The 16,567-nt window shown below is 36.0% G+C and overlaps 1 protein-coding gene across 2 annotated transcripts; it reads left to right on the plus strand.

Annotated features, from left to right (window-relative positions):
* Positions 1-2,128: 2,128 nt before the first annotated feature.
* On the plus strand, positions 2,129-13,834 carry kdm8 (lysine (K)-specific demethylase 8). Of its 2 annotated transcripts, XM_038287805.1 has the most exons (8): positions 2,129-2,231; positions 6,523-7,004; positions 8,887-9,059; positions 9,659-9,791; positions 9,878-9,943; positions 13,218-13,367; positions 13,447-13,539; positions 13,635-13,834. In XM_038287805.1, the coding sequence occupies exons 2-8, from the start codon at positions 6,549-6,551 to the stop codon at positions 13,797-13,799; spliced, it is 1,236 nt and encodes a 411-aa protein (XP_038143733.1). In that variant the 5' UTR covers positions 2,129-2,231; positions 6,523-6,548; the 3' UTR covers positions 13,800-13,834. The 2 variants fall into 2 exon arrangements, with proteins under 2 accessions (XP_038143733.1, XP_038143734.1); XM_038287806.1 differs by lacking the exon at positions 9,878-9,943.
* The last annotated feature ends 2,733 nt before the right edge of the window (positions 13,835-16,567 follow it).

Here is a 16,567-nt window from a genome sequence, read left to right on the forward strand (position 1 = left end):
CTTATTTCTTCTGCACATTAGGGACCTTAGCTCAGATAAATGGGGGATGATGAATAAAGGGACGGACAGACATAAAGAAAGAAGGCACTAATAAAAGTTATTTTGCAATGTCTACTTAACAAAATTAAATAAAAATTAATGCTTATGGAGTTCAGTTGCTGCCATTTTTCTTATTGTTGTCTGAACATTAAAACTTTTCAATAAAGAATTAATAAAATACTTAGCAGCTTTCCTGCTTACAACAATTCCAAATTAAATCCTAAAATATTATTTGAAAGACATCAACAAACAAAAGCCCCGTCGCCAAATAAATAAGACAAAGGTTGCAGACCTCTATGCATGAAGTGGGTCCTGACAGCACAGCAAGGGACAGCGTTGCCAGACTTGTAGCCTTTAGCTCGTCCCCACACTATCTTACAGCCGCAGAGTATAACGTGTGTGAATAATGCATCAGTTCTCCTGCTGGGACCCCCTCAGTCGCTAACACAAGCAGATAGGCACATACACAGCATTTGTGTTATGGTGTGAGTTTGTTTTCCTTGTAGAGTGAAATAAAGACAGCATGTTTGACCAGCAAAGGCCTGGCGTCTCTGTATAATATAGGTGCAGACATGTAGTGGCATTTTTTTAGCTGCACTATAGGCATATTTTTTTAAACACGTCTTTATGTTCCAGGATCTAAGTTAAATCTAATTACATTTTTCCTAACCCTAATCTAATTCTGCAAGCTGAAAAGGCCTTTTCGATGAGAGGCAAAACATCTTCAATTAACAACAGAAATTTAATTGTCTTCTGCTTAAGCACTTAATGTTGTCATGGATGAGTGGGTAACCAATACCAGCATAACCTTAACTTAATTTCTAAGGTGGTAAATGTTTTGTTATATTGTATCCCATGTAAAACAGCCCTATTTCTTGTTTTGGGTTTTGTTTTTACCCACTAATATAGTAGCAAAGGCATGATAAATTTCAGTGAGCAAGCTGCCGTCGTGGTTATCACAGTGATTTCTAACCTATGTAAAAGCAAGTGAACAGTAGATCGAGACACAAGGATTCTGAATGTTTACACAGTGAGAGTGAATAGAAATGCTTGAGGCGTCTGGAATCCCTAGAGATTCCTGGAAAGGCAGCACATCTCTCTCGTGTTTCCGTCTGCCTTACATACAAGAGCAGCTCAGCGATTTCCACCGAGATTATTTGAATTTTACAAAGAGTTTGACATTTGATAATAATGCTGAGGGTTTATAGATTCTAGACCAATGAAGACTTCCTATTGTGTTTGTTCGTGCCACATCTCTGTGGGAAAAAAAGGCAGAGGATTATGAAAAAAAAGTACCAATGTAACATTAAAAGGATAAATCTTTTGTCTAAGATTTAAATGTTCAAGCTTCACATGAGCAGACATAAATATGTAATGCTTCAATTAATCTCTATTTGCACAACACATCATGACCAGCTGGAGTTTTGTTTGGAATGAAGAGGGGAGCAATTTTTTTGTGTAATAGTTGTTTTCCATGATTTATTATTAAAATGTGAGTTATCTTTATGCAGCACAATTATGAAGCTTGTCCACCTGTTGAGACAGATGCATCGGTGTCAACTTTTATGTTAATAAGGGTGTGCTGACTGTGCTCGATTACCCTTGGTTGACAAAAGGGAAAAGACAGATCAGAGGAAAGAGATGAACAGATTTCCTGAGCTGCTACATGGAAGCTAAGACGTGGTGTGGACAAATGTAACTGTGTGGGAGTGTGATGTGGGTGAGTGTATAGATAGTAGGAAACTGCCTACACAAGCCAAACAAGTGTGAGCGGGAATTCATTTTGTGTTTTTTTTTTTCTGAAGAAGGGAAGGTTTCCTGCAGTTTTCTCATTATAGTACAAAAATGCGTATTATGCAGGGTCAGGAGTGGATTGACACGTCTGTATCTTATTTTTGACATGAATACTTGTAGATCTATACCAGACACTAGGTTAATAATATTTATTTTGCTATCACTATAATATAATGAGTAATATGACTCAAACCCGTCTATATGGTATCCAAAACATATTCATAACGCAAATTGGACAATTTCTCTGTATTCTATACAACCTGAAAGACAAGGCGGAACTAATGTTACTCAGGGTCTAAGTTTCGATCGGAGTGTTTTGCTGTGACACCGGGAATCGAGCTGCGAATCTTTCCTCCGAGTTTTAAAATGGTTTTGCGGTTTATGCAAGGTTTTAACAGGTAAATATACCTTTTAAATTTGTTACGTCAAATTTTAATATTAGTATTGTGCTATGCTAAGAGGATGCTTATAGTTAGCGTTCTTCACTGATATTAATTTAAGATCCATGTTTATACGATTTAAACATTAGCTTTTTTTTTAAACGGATTGTCTGTTATAATGAAATAATTTCTTTACTCTAAAGTCGTTTTTTATGTTGTTATTTCCTTTTAACTTTAGTCATTAGTCACACAAAAAAGTGAAGCAAATTATTCAGGTCCCCATCATGCATCAAGATATATGTCCATAACTTTAATATTTAAAAATTAATTTACAATATTTAATTCAAGAAAGTTAATACTGTTATTCTAAACCACCGTAGACATTCTGTGGATGTATTTATTTAAATGCCAGTCGTTTTGATTAAACATCTGTAGCTTTGGTCTTTAATTAAGGGAAAGATGTTCCCTTCTTTCATCCAGCTGACTGTTGGTGCACAGTAGGGAAGAAAAAGAAACAGTTTTTAAAAAGTCTGTGTCTTAATCAATTCAGGTTAAAGTTAAATTGCTGCTAAAGGGATTCACATAGACAAGATAAGGCAAAAGGAAAAAAATATATATATTACTGATGTTATTACCATGCAAGCATTACCAATTATCTTTAAGAACTTGGCAGGTTCTGTGTATAGCAACAGGTGGAGCAGTGTGTAACTAAAAGCTGCATACAGCCTGAATTAAATGTGGTATCTCCCCTTAACCCTTCAGATTAATACGGAAGAACATCATGGTAGTAGAAATAATCTGTAACTTATTTGTAAACGTGTTTATACCTTGATACTGATAACAGAGTCCTGTCTAAATTGACGAGGTGATTCACAGTGAAGGGAAAGCTGGTCTGCTTTTATCACCCTTCAGCTGGTTTTTAGTCAGTAATACATTTTTTGGCTTTTAGGGGTCAAATATATTCACTGAGTAAAGTGATCTGTATATTTTTGACTATGATTGAAAAAAAATAATAAAGCAGAATAGGATACATTTTTGTCTTTCATTGGGATTGAAAGATGCATATGGGTCATCAACAAACAAGGACAATAAAATAATAATAAAACAATTAAAGTAAATACGTACCAGTACACTTTTTGAGCTAAATACACTTTAGCTCAAAATGTCTGTAACTAAAATAAAAAAAAATAATAATTAAAATAGTAATGAATTGTTTTACTGTACTGTTTACTGTACATTGCACCTCTCAGACTTCAGAATCTAAAGTGACTAATTCTGTCTCTGTGGACTGTGTGAGATATTTTAGGGGGTTTCCCTTTTTTTGTGTTTGCATTGGTGCAGTTTGTTCACACCTAGTTTAGATAAACAAATAAATCAAAATGTGTAAGATGTTTTCTTATATGCGCTGTATGCTGTGAACTGATACCCAGAAAATGTAATATTCTGAGGAGATGAAGTGGCCGTGAACCAGATATCCAAGTTATTGGTAAATTAATTAATCTAGGCTAATTGATCTTATCGATCTACTATCAAATAATTCATAAGCAGCCATTTTCTTAAAAATCTGTTTCTTAGCTATGAAAAGGATCTTTCCATATACATGAATTTGTTTTCCATGTACTGAATAAAAAAAAAAAACATACAATATTATATTCTAACTATTTATTGTGAAACTGTGTTAAATACTCTATGTTTAAACCAAAAATGTTTTGTTACACATTATTAAACTAAAAGGTAACCTATTGGTTTACTAAATACAGAAATATGAATAAATATTTGAAACACTTCATTTCCAATGAAATATGTAAAGCTATCGATACAAAAAATATTTTTCTTTGATATGCTGTCAGACTATTTCCCCTTTTTTCAGTTAAATGAGGTGGATGGTAACTAAATTGGCTCGTAGTTTTTAGTGCAATCTAGCAATCAGTGTGGTGAGAAACTTTTAAATGGGAGGCTCTGGTTGTTCTCAGTGGAATGATAAAACTTGGCTCCATGAAGTAGATTAACCAAAAGCTTCCCCCATCTTCCATATTCATTGTCAACATAATTTTCATGATGATCATGTTATAAATGTTTTGCATGATGCCCTCAACTTTTCTCTCATCACAACTTTCTTCCCTAACACAGCTGAGAAGTTACGTATGGATGGTTATGAGGGCCGCAGTTCAATACTTAAAAACCTTCGAATAAAATCATTTAAATGTGTCTTTATTTTATTAAAACTGGCAATAAAAACTGAATTTAATAAATATACAATTGATAATATGGGCTTGATAATATGGGCTCAATGATTTAATTTTTCTGTGCTGAAATGAATTTTAATAAAGTTTAAATTGATTTTAGAAGGTCACACATCAGTCAAAGTCAAGACTAGGACTAGGGCTGATTTCATAGAAACCCTGATGTCTGGGTGGTTGCTTCTCACTGAACAAGATAAGACCATTTCTTCCTGTTTATTTTACAATGAAGTCAACATTTTTGCTAGAAAGGTTCTCAACTTTATGAAAAGTGTAGCCATTTTATTTACACCACACCGGGCAAACAACTTTTGCCTCTATATCCCTAGTTTGGTCTGAAATATACAGTCATATTAAAAAGTTTGGGCACCCCTACCCAGTTTCTGTTAGTCCAATAAACCTCAATTCAATACTGAAATACAAATGTATCCATCAGTTATTGGATGTATCAAACTGAAATGACTGTTGCAAACACCCAAATATTTAGAAATAAAAATAATTAAGATTAATAGGGGTGACAAAACTTTTTCCTATGACTGTACTAATAAACTTACAAGACAGCTTGCTGTGGTCTGACTTGGTTGGAGCTGCCAGAGACTTCGGCAGCATCAACGTTAGCCCTGCAAATTTACTACTACCACTTCTCCTTTTAGAGGCTACACTACTTATATATAGGCTGGAGCTGCTGCCCATGTTGCTGTAAATAAATGGTAACACCTTTTAGAAATTTATTTACACCATATACATTTGCAAAACTGTTGATTTTATACTTAAAGAAAGCCAGGAGGATATTGTCTTATCTTACATAGTGAGAAACTTTCAATCAGAGGCCAGGGTTTCTACAGAAGCAGCCTTAGTCCCTCCTCTATGACTTTGCTCAACGTGTGACAGTTTCCATTAATTCATGGTGTTCTTAATAATTATATACACTCCTTTAAATAAAATCTATATATTTAACTGAGGCCAATATGATAAATTTTGTATTTGTTAATTCAATTCTGTATTTATATGCAATTTTACTAAATTAATGACAGATTGAATAATAATTTCATAAGGTATTTATGTATAATACTGCACCCCTAGCCACCATCCATAATTACGCTTCTCTTATGATTAAGATCATAACTTAAGGAGTTTATGGAGTGTTTATATTTCCAAACAGAGCTATATAATCTCCGTTCTGCATCCTTGTAGCATTAAACAGAGTAAAAAAAAAACTAGACTTGGACTCTCGATTCCTGTTTCTGCTCTAGTATGCCTCCTCTCTGGCAGTACTTCTCTTAGAAATACCAGTTAGATTCTTCTTAAGGATGACCAGCTCTGCTGGACATTAATCAATTAATAGGTTAATTGATCAATTAATTGGATGTAACAGATTTTCATTTTATAAATAGTAAGTCGATTATTTGTTTACATCCCTGCTGAAAGCATTCCAAATAACCTTTTATTTTAGGCTTACTGTTTTTCATTATCTTTTGTCATTGGCTGTTTTTGCTTAGATGTGTATTTTAATGAGACTCTATAATGATCTGAAGAATGCTGAAGGCCAACAGAGTATCTTATTAAACCGTGTGGTTTAATAACAACAATAAATCATTCAGATGAAGGCTGTTTTTAGGTTTACAAGACTGTGTCTCCATTTAGAAATTAATCAGGTGCTCATGTTTTGGCAACATCTCCAACGACACAGATCATCCAAGTATGGACTTATTGACAATGAGGCATTTTTGGCATTTCCTGCTGCAAACTGTCATCATTGTGCACGTGTCACATGCGCAGACCTGGCTCAGGCTGTCCTCACCTGCATTTCGTGTTTGCCAGTTGGGAAATTAGGTGCACACACTTCTGTTTCCATGTTGCATCAAGGATGTATGTGTGTGATGAGGGTGGGCAGGTTTTTGCACATTGTTACACCGATGAGCCTGTAACCTGCCAAACATAGAAGTGATTACGTTCCAGCTCTAAATAAATTGCATCAATGTGCTCCAAGTAAGTCTGTGCATGGGGTGAATTTAATTTGTTACAGATTAATGCTTCATTTCTACCTAAATCTATTCTTCACTTTGCAGAACATCGGCTGACCTCCATCTCATCCATGACATCTTTGTGGTTGAAAATCTCTGCTGCTCTGCCTCCTAATGAGGAACAGTTACCGCTGACCTTTAGTGATAAAGTACCGTTAAGTGTTGTGGAAATGCTGAAATTGGCCCGAAAGCAGCTGTATGGCAACACGACGAGCGCCAGCCTGATTCTCAATGCTCAAATCATTGTGGACTATTCATGGGAGAGACTCAACATGGGAACATGGCGTGATGTGGACAAAGAGTGGAGGCGAGTTTACTCCTATGGCTGCCTGTTTAAAGCTGTAGCACTTTGTAGAGAAAACCCATCAGAGGAGGAGATCCTGCAGGCGATCAGGACATGTGACATGGCTTTGCTGATGGGCGCAGCCATTATGGAAAATCTACTTCAGGTCATCGTTTGTATTCTACAAACTGGAATAAGAAAATTGGCGAAAGAAGAAGATAATCCAGAAAACATTGAGGCTAAGGTTTGTAATTTTCTTTTTTAACCAGTGTCCTTGTGTCCTTTCATAAAGTAACAGTTTTATACAGTGCAGCCAAGATATTTTTCCCTTTATAAAATGTCTCTTGTATTTTTATATTGCCTTGTGCGCAATACAAAAACTCAAAGGTCAGACCACTTTGTTTAGACCAGATCTGTCTGACTTTTTTTTCCTCCTGATTAAATATTGCTTCAACAAAATGTAAGCTTAGAAATTCTTAAACATTTTAGCAGCTCACAAAAAACTGAGTAAGAATTAAACAACTGTAGGCCAATGCTGCTTGAGATATTTGACATTAGAAGAAAAAAAGATGGCGTCACCTTCTTCTACTCATAACCACCTCCACACTAATCAGTGCCCTGTTAAAGATATGTAAAACTTGCATATTCTTACAGTATAAATATTTTAAATGCATGTGAGGCTGTTTTTCTCAGAGTTTCTTAGAGTTGCCCGACATGCAGTTTTTAGATGTTTATTAAAAAAAATATATATATATATATTTATCATGTTAATGGGAGAAGTCTGATATTTCTTCTATGAGATCGAAGATTTTAGAAAACATGCCTTGTATGCATTTATCAATAAAGTTTACCAAAAAAAATTTGCTTCTCATCCGAAACCTACTTTATCTATTTAAAATAATTTTTTGATGGTAACAATAACTGGAACTTGGCTGAATGGTTGAACTTGGCTGAATGGTTGACCATACGTAGGAAGGAAGAAGCTTAGGTTTAGAGAACTGCAGCAGAGACCAAGTCTACAGTTTAAATGCTTGGGTTTTTTGTTTTAGATTGTTGTAAAAATTGATAAATAAGAAATGTATTTTGATAGCCATCTAACAAGGATGCCAGTAAATGTGGATAGTGTTGTATACAGTGGTGGAAAGTAACAAAGTACATTTACTTAACTACTGTACAGCAGAACTTTTTTTGAGTATCGTTACTGTACTTGGGGGATATTTTAACTTTCACTCTGCTTTTCTTTCTTGAAAATTTAACTTAAACATGGCAGCCAGCAGCCCTTAGGACTGAATTTAGACACAACCGCTTTAGACATTTGAATATTTCACAAATGTTAGAAACTCAGGGCAGATATAATTTATAGTTTATACATTTTATCAAGCCATGAGTTGTGACCATGTGGCCACGTTCAGTAGGATGAGTTCTCGAATCAGAGTTACGGTTTGTTTGTGGTAATAGATTCAACCTTAAACCTCTATTCCATAGTACAAGTGTGAGGAGAATCAAGACTCTCCTGTTTTCTTGGTTTGTTTTTAAATAAGAAATAATAATCAAAATAGCTGTCCTTTTTTGTGGCATTTTTATGCTGAAGTTTAGAATCTGTACCAGGTAGTTCTGTGCATTAATACATATGGTGGTTTCTGAAAGTTGCAAGGTTCTTTAAAATTACTCTGAAAATTATACAGAAATGTACTGATATTAGAACATTTTATTTTTAGTTTTGAATACTCGAGTACTTTAAAATCCATGTACTTTTAAATACTTAAGTGTTTTCAAAGTAGTACTTATTGACAGAGATTATTGACTGAGTAACTTTTATTTGTAGTTGAGTACGATTTGATTACGAGTATCTTTACTTTTACTCAGGTACTACTTTTATGTACTTTATCCACCACTGGTTGTATGTTATCCTAATTAAAGGAGGTTTTACTTCACTCTCTTAACTTTCAGTGACATTAAATTTAGTTTAGTAAAAGTAACCAGAAAAAACACCCAGATTACTGAACTCGCAGCACTATATAAATAAAAGTAAAGTATATGATGTATAAAATCCCTTTTGGTTTGTATCCTCTGGAGTTTAAAGTTTCTTTTCTTATTCTTTTATTTGGCTCCACTATCATTAACAGAAAAGAAGGATTGCAAGCCCACATGTTGGTCTAATCAAAGAAGACTTGTCCGTTCCCAGAATTAAGTGTCCTTCACTGGAAAGCTTCAGTGCAAACCACCTCCTTCCTCTCAAACCCGTGATTTTAGAGGGGATAATTGACCACTGGCCCGCCTTCAACAAACATCCCTGGAGGTTGGTTTTCACAGAATCAGCTCGGACTGAATATTGTGTTTATTAATGGTGTATCCTTTGCATGTTTGTTTTTTTTTAAGCTGTTTTAGACTGAAAACACTCCTGAATTTGTGTGAAAAGAGTTTTGAAAATGTACATATATGCTATCAAAATAAGCTTTTATTATTACCTTTATCCTCCAGTAAGATTCATTCAAGCAAAGTAATCATACTGATATACACTTGTAACAAGAGCTGAGAGCTCTTCTTAGGCTGAGAGGGAAGCTGGAGGACTCTTATATAGAAGAACAAATGACTACACAAACTTACATCTTTTGAATTGTATTAAAATGAAAGTTTTAGCTTCTTTTAATTTAAATAAGTGCAAATGAAGGCAACAAACAGCATGTGGGTTAATTCATCAATTCTTCACATAATAGTTTATCAGTAGGACTGCTGTCCTCTGTGTATTTCTGTTGCTCGCTCTGACTTTTAACACAAACCTCTTAATGTCTGATTCATATCTAAAAGGACTGTTTTACCATGTTGCTGTACACTCCAAGGATTGCAATGGCTGTCCATTTTTTGTTGTGAGCAGTAATTATCTTTCTGCTCTCAAAGCATAGAGTACCTGAGGTCTGTTGCCGGCTGCCGGACTGTTCCTGTCGAGGTTGGGTCCCGCTATACAGACGAGGACTGGTCACAGACGCTGCTTACGGTCAATGAGTTCATCGACAAATATATTTTGAATAAAGTGAGTGCCGCCTCTTGTTTTGAATTCGCATTGTGATTCCAGTCATGGACAAGAAGAGTTGTTATGTCTGGTTGTTTGCTTTCCAGGTTGGAGTGTCTGAGAGTGGACACAAAGCTGTGGGTTATCTTGCACAACACCAGCTTTTTGATCAGGTATGCTTTCAGTTATGAGGGTTATTCTCTTCTCTGTCATGTGTTTTTTTTATGTCAAGATGAGTTGAGGTTTGTAGAAAACCCAAATGTAGAAGAGATGGTTTCCTGCAGATTTAATTATGGGGGTTGGTGGCAACAGAAGCATAAATCCAGAAATAACAAACCAGGGAACACAGGAACCAGAACAGGGGCTGAAAAAGAACTTGAGGAGGGAATGAAGAAAATCCAGCAAAGAGTAACTGCAGAGGAAGAGTGTATATAGCAACAGAACAATGAATAAAGTAATCAACTGATGGGAGCAGGTGTGGACGGAAGTAGCTAGAAGGGCGCTGACCCCCAGATTCCACATCCTCAGTCACCGCTCCGACCTGCTCACGTACGTCGTGCAGAGCACTTGCGCAGTCATGTTAATCGATGAGATCTGTTCCACATCCACCACTACTCCGCACATCACCGTCCTCGTACCTCTTCTCTATCCTTCACCTTCAAAATACGGAGCCAAGCAATTTTTTTGCTCCGGTCAGTTTATTCACTATTGTTCTTTAACAGACCTCTTAAAATAACTATAAGCTCAAATTCTCTGTTTACTAGTTAGGGAACTTCAGAAGCCTGTTTGTTTGATTGGTTTGATTTAGGGTTGTTTGGGTAAAGGGGACTAAATGAATGCACAGCCTTCATTTCTGATCTGTATTTGTAATAAAAATTAAGACTCATGTATCATTTTCAATCTGCTTCAGTTGTACCAAAATTGGTGTCTTTCAAACATTAAAGTCCCAAATAAATACATTAAGTTTTTATGGTTATATTATGAAATAATGTGAACAAGTCCAAGGGTTTTGACTACTTAAGATAATGTAAGTTCTTTGCAGAATGAACCAAGATATTTGTCATGGTGTTAATATATTTAACTCAGGAAACACTAAAATGGTTGAGCGCTTCTCTAGGGGGTTTTATTATCTTCCTAATATTGTCACAATGAACTGATTTAGGTCAAATCTGCACTTTGGTTTGTTTTGCTAATTTTAAAAGAAAAATCCAACAGCTATCTGTTCTTAAACATTTATGATTAATCTACTTTTTGATCAAAGTAGTAAAGAACCTTAGAAAAAAAAAAAAACTAATGAAAACTATTGAAAGAAAAACTACTCTGAGTTTTTGCTGATATACTTTATAAGGAAAATAAGCCTTCCTTTGTATTTAAAAGCTTGTTAAAAAAAATCAGATACAGTCACAAATATGATCAATGATGAGGCTCATTTATGCTTGATAAGTACAAGCAGCGTTTGATGTAAGGTGTTGCGCTTTGGATAAGGCTTTGAAATAGGAATCATGCATTATTTATATACTCTAGACATTATCAAAACAGAAAAACACTCCTTTTGTTTATATTACAAAGTCAACTATTGACAGATCCAGAAAAAAAAAAGTGATTTAAATTAGTTTGCATGTTTTATATATTAGAGATATATTAAATTCTTCATAAAGTACAGTTTGGAAGTTTAGATTACCATTCTCATAATAATAAAAAAGAGGTTATGTTCACATTTTTTAACACCTATATTGTGGGACAGTTTCTGTTCTACAGTGTGAAACTTTGTGTTGCAGCAAGATGAAAAAAAAGAAATAAAGCAGACCATTGGTAAAGCATTATAGAGAGTTGCTGGTATAAAAGAACCAGAGGTCATCTCGCATTGAATTACTCTCAAGAGGTCAAATTAAGTAACATGAGAAGTTCTACATAATGCTGCATTTTTGTGACCAAAATTAGGAAAAATCAAATTAAGCACAGGTGGTTATTTTGAGAGCTTTAAAAGCCTGCACTAAAGGTGAAAAGTAACTCTGCATCATATTGGAAAGAAACTGTAATATTTTTGTTCCACATTCATACATTTCTACTTCTTCTCCCTCATATCAGTGCTCTGACCACTTTCCTAGAACTTCTGATTTCAATCACTAGGATCTATAGCAACTCTAGACTTGAGGAGTTTTATTGCTTATAATTTAAAAATTCAATAGTCTACAAAAAATGTTCATCCTGGAAGTTCTTAGCAAATGTTGCACACATTGATATTACCATGACAACTGCTATCCAGATGGAACTGTGAAAAAGTGTCATCTTATAGATATTGCCTCTTCACAAAATGTTTTAGTTTGTCAATCAAATTGTTCTACAGGATGAATATGATGTGTATTTAAATTCAATCAGGGGCTGCTCAGTGCTGCATTGGTTAGCACTGCTGCTTTGCAGCAAGAAGGTTGCGTGTACAATTCTTGGGGTATTTCTGCAGTTTGCATGTTCTCCCTGAGCATGCATGGGTTCTGTCCGGGTACTCCGGCTTCCTCCCACAGTCCAAAATCATGACTGTTACGGTAAGTTGATTGGCTTCTCTAAATTCTCCTTAGTGTGAATTGTGGTTTGTCTTTGTGTTGCTCTGCGATGGACTGGCGACCTGTCCAAGGTGTACCCTGCCTCTCAGCTGGAGATAAAAAAAAAAAAAGCAGGAGGCCAAACTCAGTTAAACTAAAAGAAAAGGAGGATAAAAGGATTGCGATAATTAGGGTCAAACAGTTGTGGTTTGTTTTATGGCCTGAATATGCTTTTCCTCTTCAGGACTTAAACAACTTGCTTTAATTGAAGTAACCGTGAGTTCTGCTCTCTACTACAGGATTCTGAAAGTGAAGATCCTACTATCTAGTTGTGACCTTAAGTTCGGGTGCACTTGGTTATACAGCTGAGCAATGATCCAAAACACATTACATCAACCTCTGAATGACTTGAATATTATACTGTTTAGAGCTGCTTGTTCAGAGTCCAAATTTAAATATGATTACTTTGTCCTTGATATCTATCCTTTTGGTCAAAATCCCTTCTACATGGCTAAGATAAAATAATTTGGCAAAGATAGGTGGGAAATATCTCGCCAAAGCCATGGTAAAAAAATATCTTTCCAGAAATTGTAAACATTTGAAGCCCATCTTGCTGCCAAAGGTGTCTCGGCTAATTAATTTTAGGAGAATTTCTTATTTGTATAGGGCAAGGCTGCTTTTTACAGCTTTTTTCTGATAGTAAATAATATTATTGTTTGAATACATTTTTACTGAAATTAATTTAATTATCTGAAACGCTGATGTGTGACAAAAACAAATAAATGAATTTGTGAATGAACTCAAAGGACTGTTTGCAGCTCTGCTAGCTGTCAGTGCCATAATTGCATTGTAAATGCAAAACTAATTTATTCCGAGAATGTTTTGTTTGTTTCATTTTCTCTGTAAGATCCCAGAGCTTAAGGAAGACATCCGCATCCCAGATTATTGCTGTCTTGGTGAAGGTGATGAAGATGACATCACTGTGAATGCATGGTTTGGACCCCAGGGTACTGTATCTCCTCTTCACCAAGATCCTCAGCAGAACTTTCTGGCTCAGGTGACTACAACTATTCTCTCAAAACGTGTGCCATCTGATCTGAGTATAACCACGTGGGATTTCCTTTGCATATCTAAAGGTAGTGGGAAGCAAATACATCCGGCTGTACTCCCCAGAGGACACAGCGAAGCTTTATCCTCATGATTCTCAGCTTCTTCACAACACCAGTCAGGTACGATTGACAGTCAATAGACAAAGCTTGGGTTTTATCTGCCAAGAAGGAAAAAAAAAATCCAGGTTTTCCTGTTTCTGAACTCATCCTTGCAGGTGGAAGTGGAGAATCCAGATGCTGAACGCTTCCCTGAGTTTGTCAAAGCACCATATCAGGAGTGTGTCTTACAGCCTGGAGATGTGCTGTTTATCCCTGTCAAACACTGGCACTATGTCCGTTCTTTAGAAGTCAGCTTCTCTGTCAGCTTCTGGTGGTCATGATTTAATTTCATAATAAAGTATTTTTTAATTTCCAATTGTGTGCAGGTGATAATTTTATTCATTTTCCATTAATGTTAGATCTATTAAACCTTTGGATGCTGAACACACACTGCTGAACAATTAGCCTAATTCAGCTGCTGATGACTGAAACATTTATTCCGTGCAAAGCTAACTAGAGCAAAAAGTAACTCTAACACTACAGATATTAATCTGATTAGATATTATTCTCTTAGAAAATTGGCTTATTTAATTGTCTACTCCACCTCATTCATACAAATATCCTACAACATGTGATTTCCATAGTCCTCAAATTTAATAAACAAGCGAGCTACAGGTACAGAACAGTTGTAACTCTGAATAAACCAACAGGCTGTGGCAATCAAGCAGGTCACAGAAGAAAACGATTGAAATAAATGAACCAATCTCTTGAGCGTACACAGACTTCGAAATTAAAACAGCCTCATTGGATAAAAGCCCTAACAGTAAAACTCATTCTCTCGCACCCAAAAACACAATAACTGATGAGACGGAGTGCATGCTGCGCTTTTCAAAGCCCCAGCCGTGCATGCCGCACGTCCATTTCAATCAGATCTGCCTATTAGGATTGCAAGGATGTGGCAAAATGAAGCAGATCAGCCCCAGTGTGCACATTTGTTGACGTTATCATCCAAAGGTGTGAGTGGTTGAAGTAGTGCTTTGGGAAATCAAACTGGTTTTCGTCAGGTGATGCTGAAGGGCTGTGGGGATATTCAGTTAAAGCAAACGTTCAATAAACACTCACAACATTCTTATCTGATTTGTCAGTGTGGCCCCTGACTAGACTGAACATATGCTGAGTTTTTTTTATAACCTACATACCAGCATTCAGGTAATACAGTTCTCCACACTGAGCCTCACTCCTTACAAGGTTACTTCGGTGAAATAATAACACAGCTCATGCTGGGATCTAATTCTGGGGCCAAAAGTTGTATACTTTCATTAACCCTTCAGTGCTTTGTTGAAATCAGTAAGTGACACCACTGACTTAAGATTTCACAAACCTACTAAGGCTCATTTTAATCTAATCAATACTCAATTACTTATAAAGTAATGTGGGGCCTGTGGGTTTTTAACCTTTTCCTTGAATCTGAGCTATGCATTCTCCTTTTTTGATTAATAGTGTTATTGATTTTTAAACAAATCTGACAAATTGGGGTTAGAATTAAGTAAATTAGGCTGGTGAGATTGGTCACAAGGGTAGGATACATGTTTTAGTAAATATAAGACTAATGTAAAAGATCACAACTCACAAAAAACAAAAGGTTTGTAGCCCAATTATTAAGTATGTTGACCTCACAGGTGTTTATTTATAATGCTGAATGAATAAAGAGAGTTTGTCAAAGTCCATCCATCCATTTTCTGTAACGCTTATCCCTGCTGGGGTCGTGAGGGGTCCTGGTGCCTATCTCCAGCTGTCTATGGGCAAGAGGCGGGGTACAACTTGGACAGGTCGCCAGTCTATCGCAGGTAAGCACAGAGACACACAGGACAAACAACCATTCACGCACACACACCTAAGGAGAATTTAGAGAAGCCAATTAACCTAACAATCATGTTTTTAGACTGTAGGAGGAAGCCGGAGTACCCAGAGAGAACCCAGGCATGCATAGGGAGAACATGCAAACTCCATGCAGAAAGACCCCGCACCAAGAATTGAATCCGGAACTTTCTTGCTGCAAGGCAGCAGTGCTTCCCTCTGCTCCACTGAGCAGCAGTTTGCCAAAGTCAAGCTAAATAAATCTCTAGTTAGTTTTTCTTTACTTTTATACCATCTAAGATTGATCGAAAATATTTGCTACCGATACATAAAGTAGTGAATGGAGTGATTAAGCAATATTCTAAAACTATATCATTATTATGAAAAAGGGTCTAAAGTTCTAGTCACCTATCTATAAAACACATTCCCTCGCAAAAACAAAATTGTATGCTGCTTTTATTCCATACTAGTTTGTATTTCAATGATTTATTTAAAACACTGTATGGTATTGAGATTTAATTAGAAATGTGAAGCTTTTAATATTATTTTTTATGAAATATTTGATGTTTCTTAAACTTTAAACTAAACCTAAAAGTTAAACACTTCCATTTTAGTGTAAAAAAATGAATTATTTAACTCAAGCAGCCCAACAATATAGTAGTTTATTCTATTGCTGCAGGATGAGATGAAATGATTCTGGAACATTAATTAGATATTCATTTCACATGGGCCCATAAGCGTCGTTAGACCTATTTAAGGGTGGCTTCAGCCACCCTTTCTTTGGCATTAGCCACCCTATAATTATTTTGCGATTTTAAAAAATATATATTTTTTTTCTGTATTTATTTTTTCCTCATATTTTCCCAAAACGAATGCAGTAAAGCACCGAATAAAAGCCATAAAGAAGACAAGTTAATCTGAACAATCATAGGCGTAACTTCCTTAAGGACTGGTGTGGACATGTCCCCACCAATATTTTGTACACGTATTTTGCTTTCGGTGCTGTGTATATCTGATTAAAACCCCATTCATGCCGCTCCTCAGAAAGAAAATAAAAAAACTTCTCCCCGCTGCTCACCGTCCACAAACCCCGACAAAAAACTCAGAAAAAAGAATCTGTTGCCTCTCGCTTTCTCCCCATCACCCCCCTCCGCCCTCTCCCCATAACATTTGAATTGAAGATATCCGCGGGTGACGGGTCGGGTTCGGTAGTCATCCTAACGGGTTCGGGCGGGTGCGGGTTGGTAAAACT

This window comes from Cyprinodon tularosa, unplaced genomic scaffold (genome assembly GCF_016077235.1).
Source record: "Cyprinodon tularosa strain WSP-4 unplaced genomic scaffold, ASM1607723v1 ctg246, whole genome shotgun sequence".
Classification (NCBI taxonomy): domain Eukaryota; kingdom Metazoa; phylum Chordata; class Actinopteri; order Cyprinodontiformes; family Cyprinodontidae; genus Cyprinodon; species Cyprinodon tularosa.

Coding starts and splice junctions, on each gene's coding strand:
- kdm8 (XM_038287805.1), top strand. CDS start 6,549: ATGACATCTTTGTGGTTGAAAATCTCTGCTGCTCTGCCTCCTAATGAG. Junction 7,005..8,886: donor CAGAAAACATTGAGGCTAAG/GTTTGTAATTTT, acceptor TATCATTAACAG/AAAAGAAGGATTGCAAGCCC. Junction 9,060..9,658: donor TTCAACAAACATCCCTGGAG/GTTGGTTTTCAC, acceptor CTGCTCTCAAAG/CATAGAGTACCTGAGGTCTG.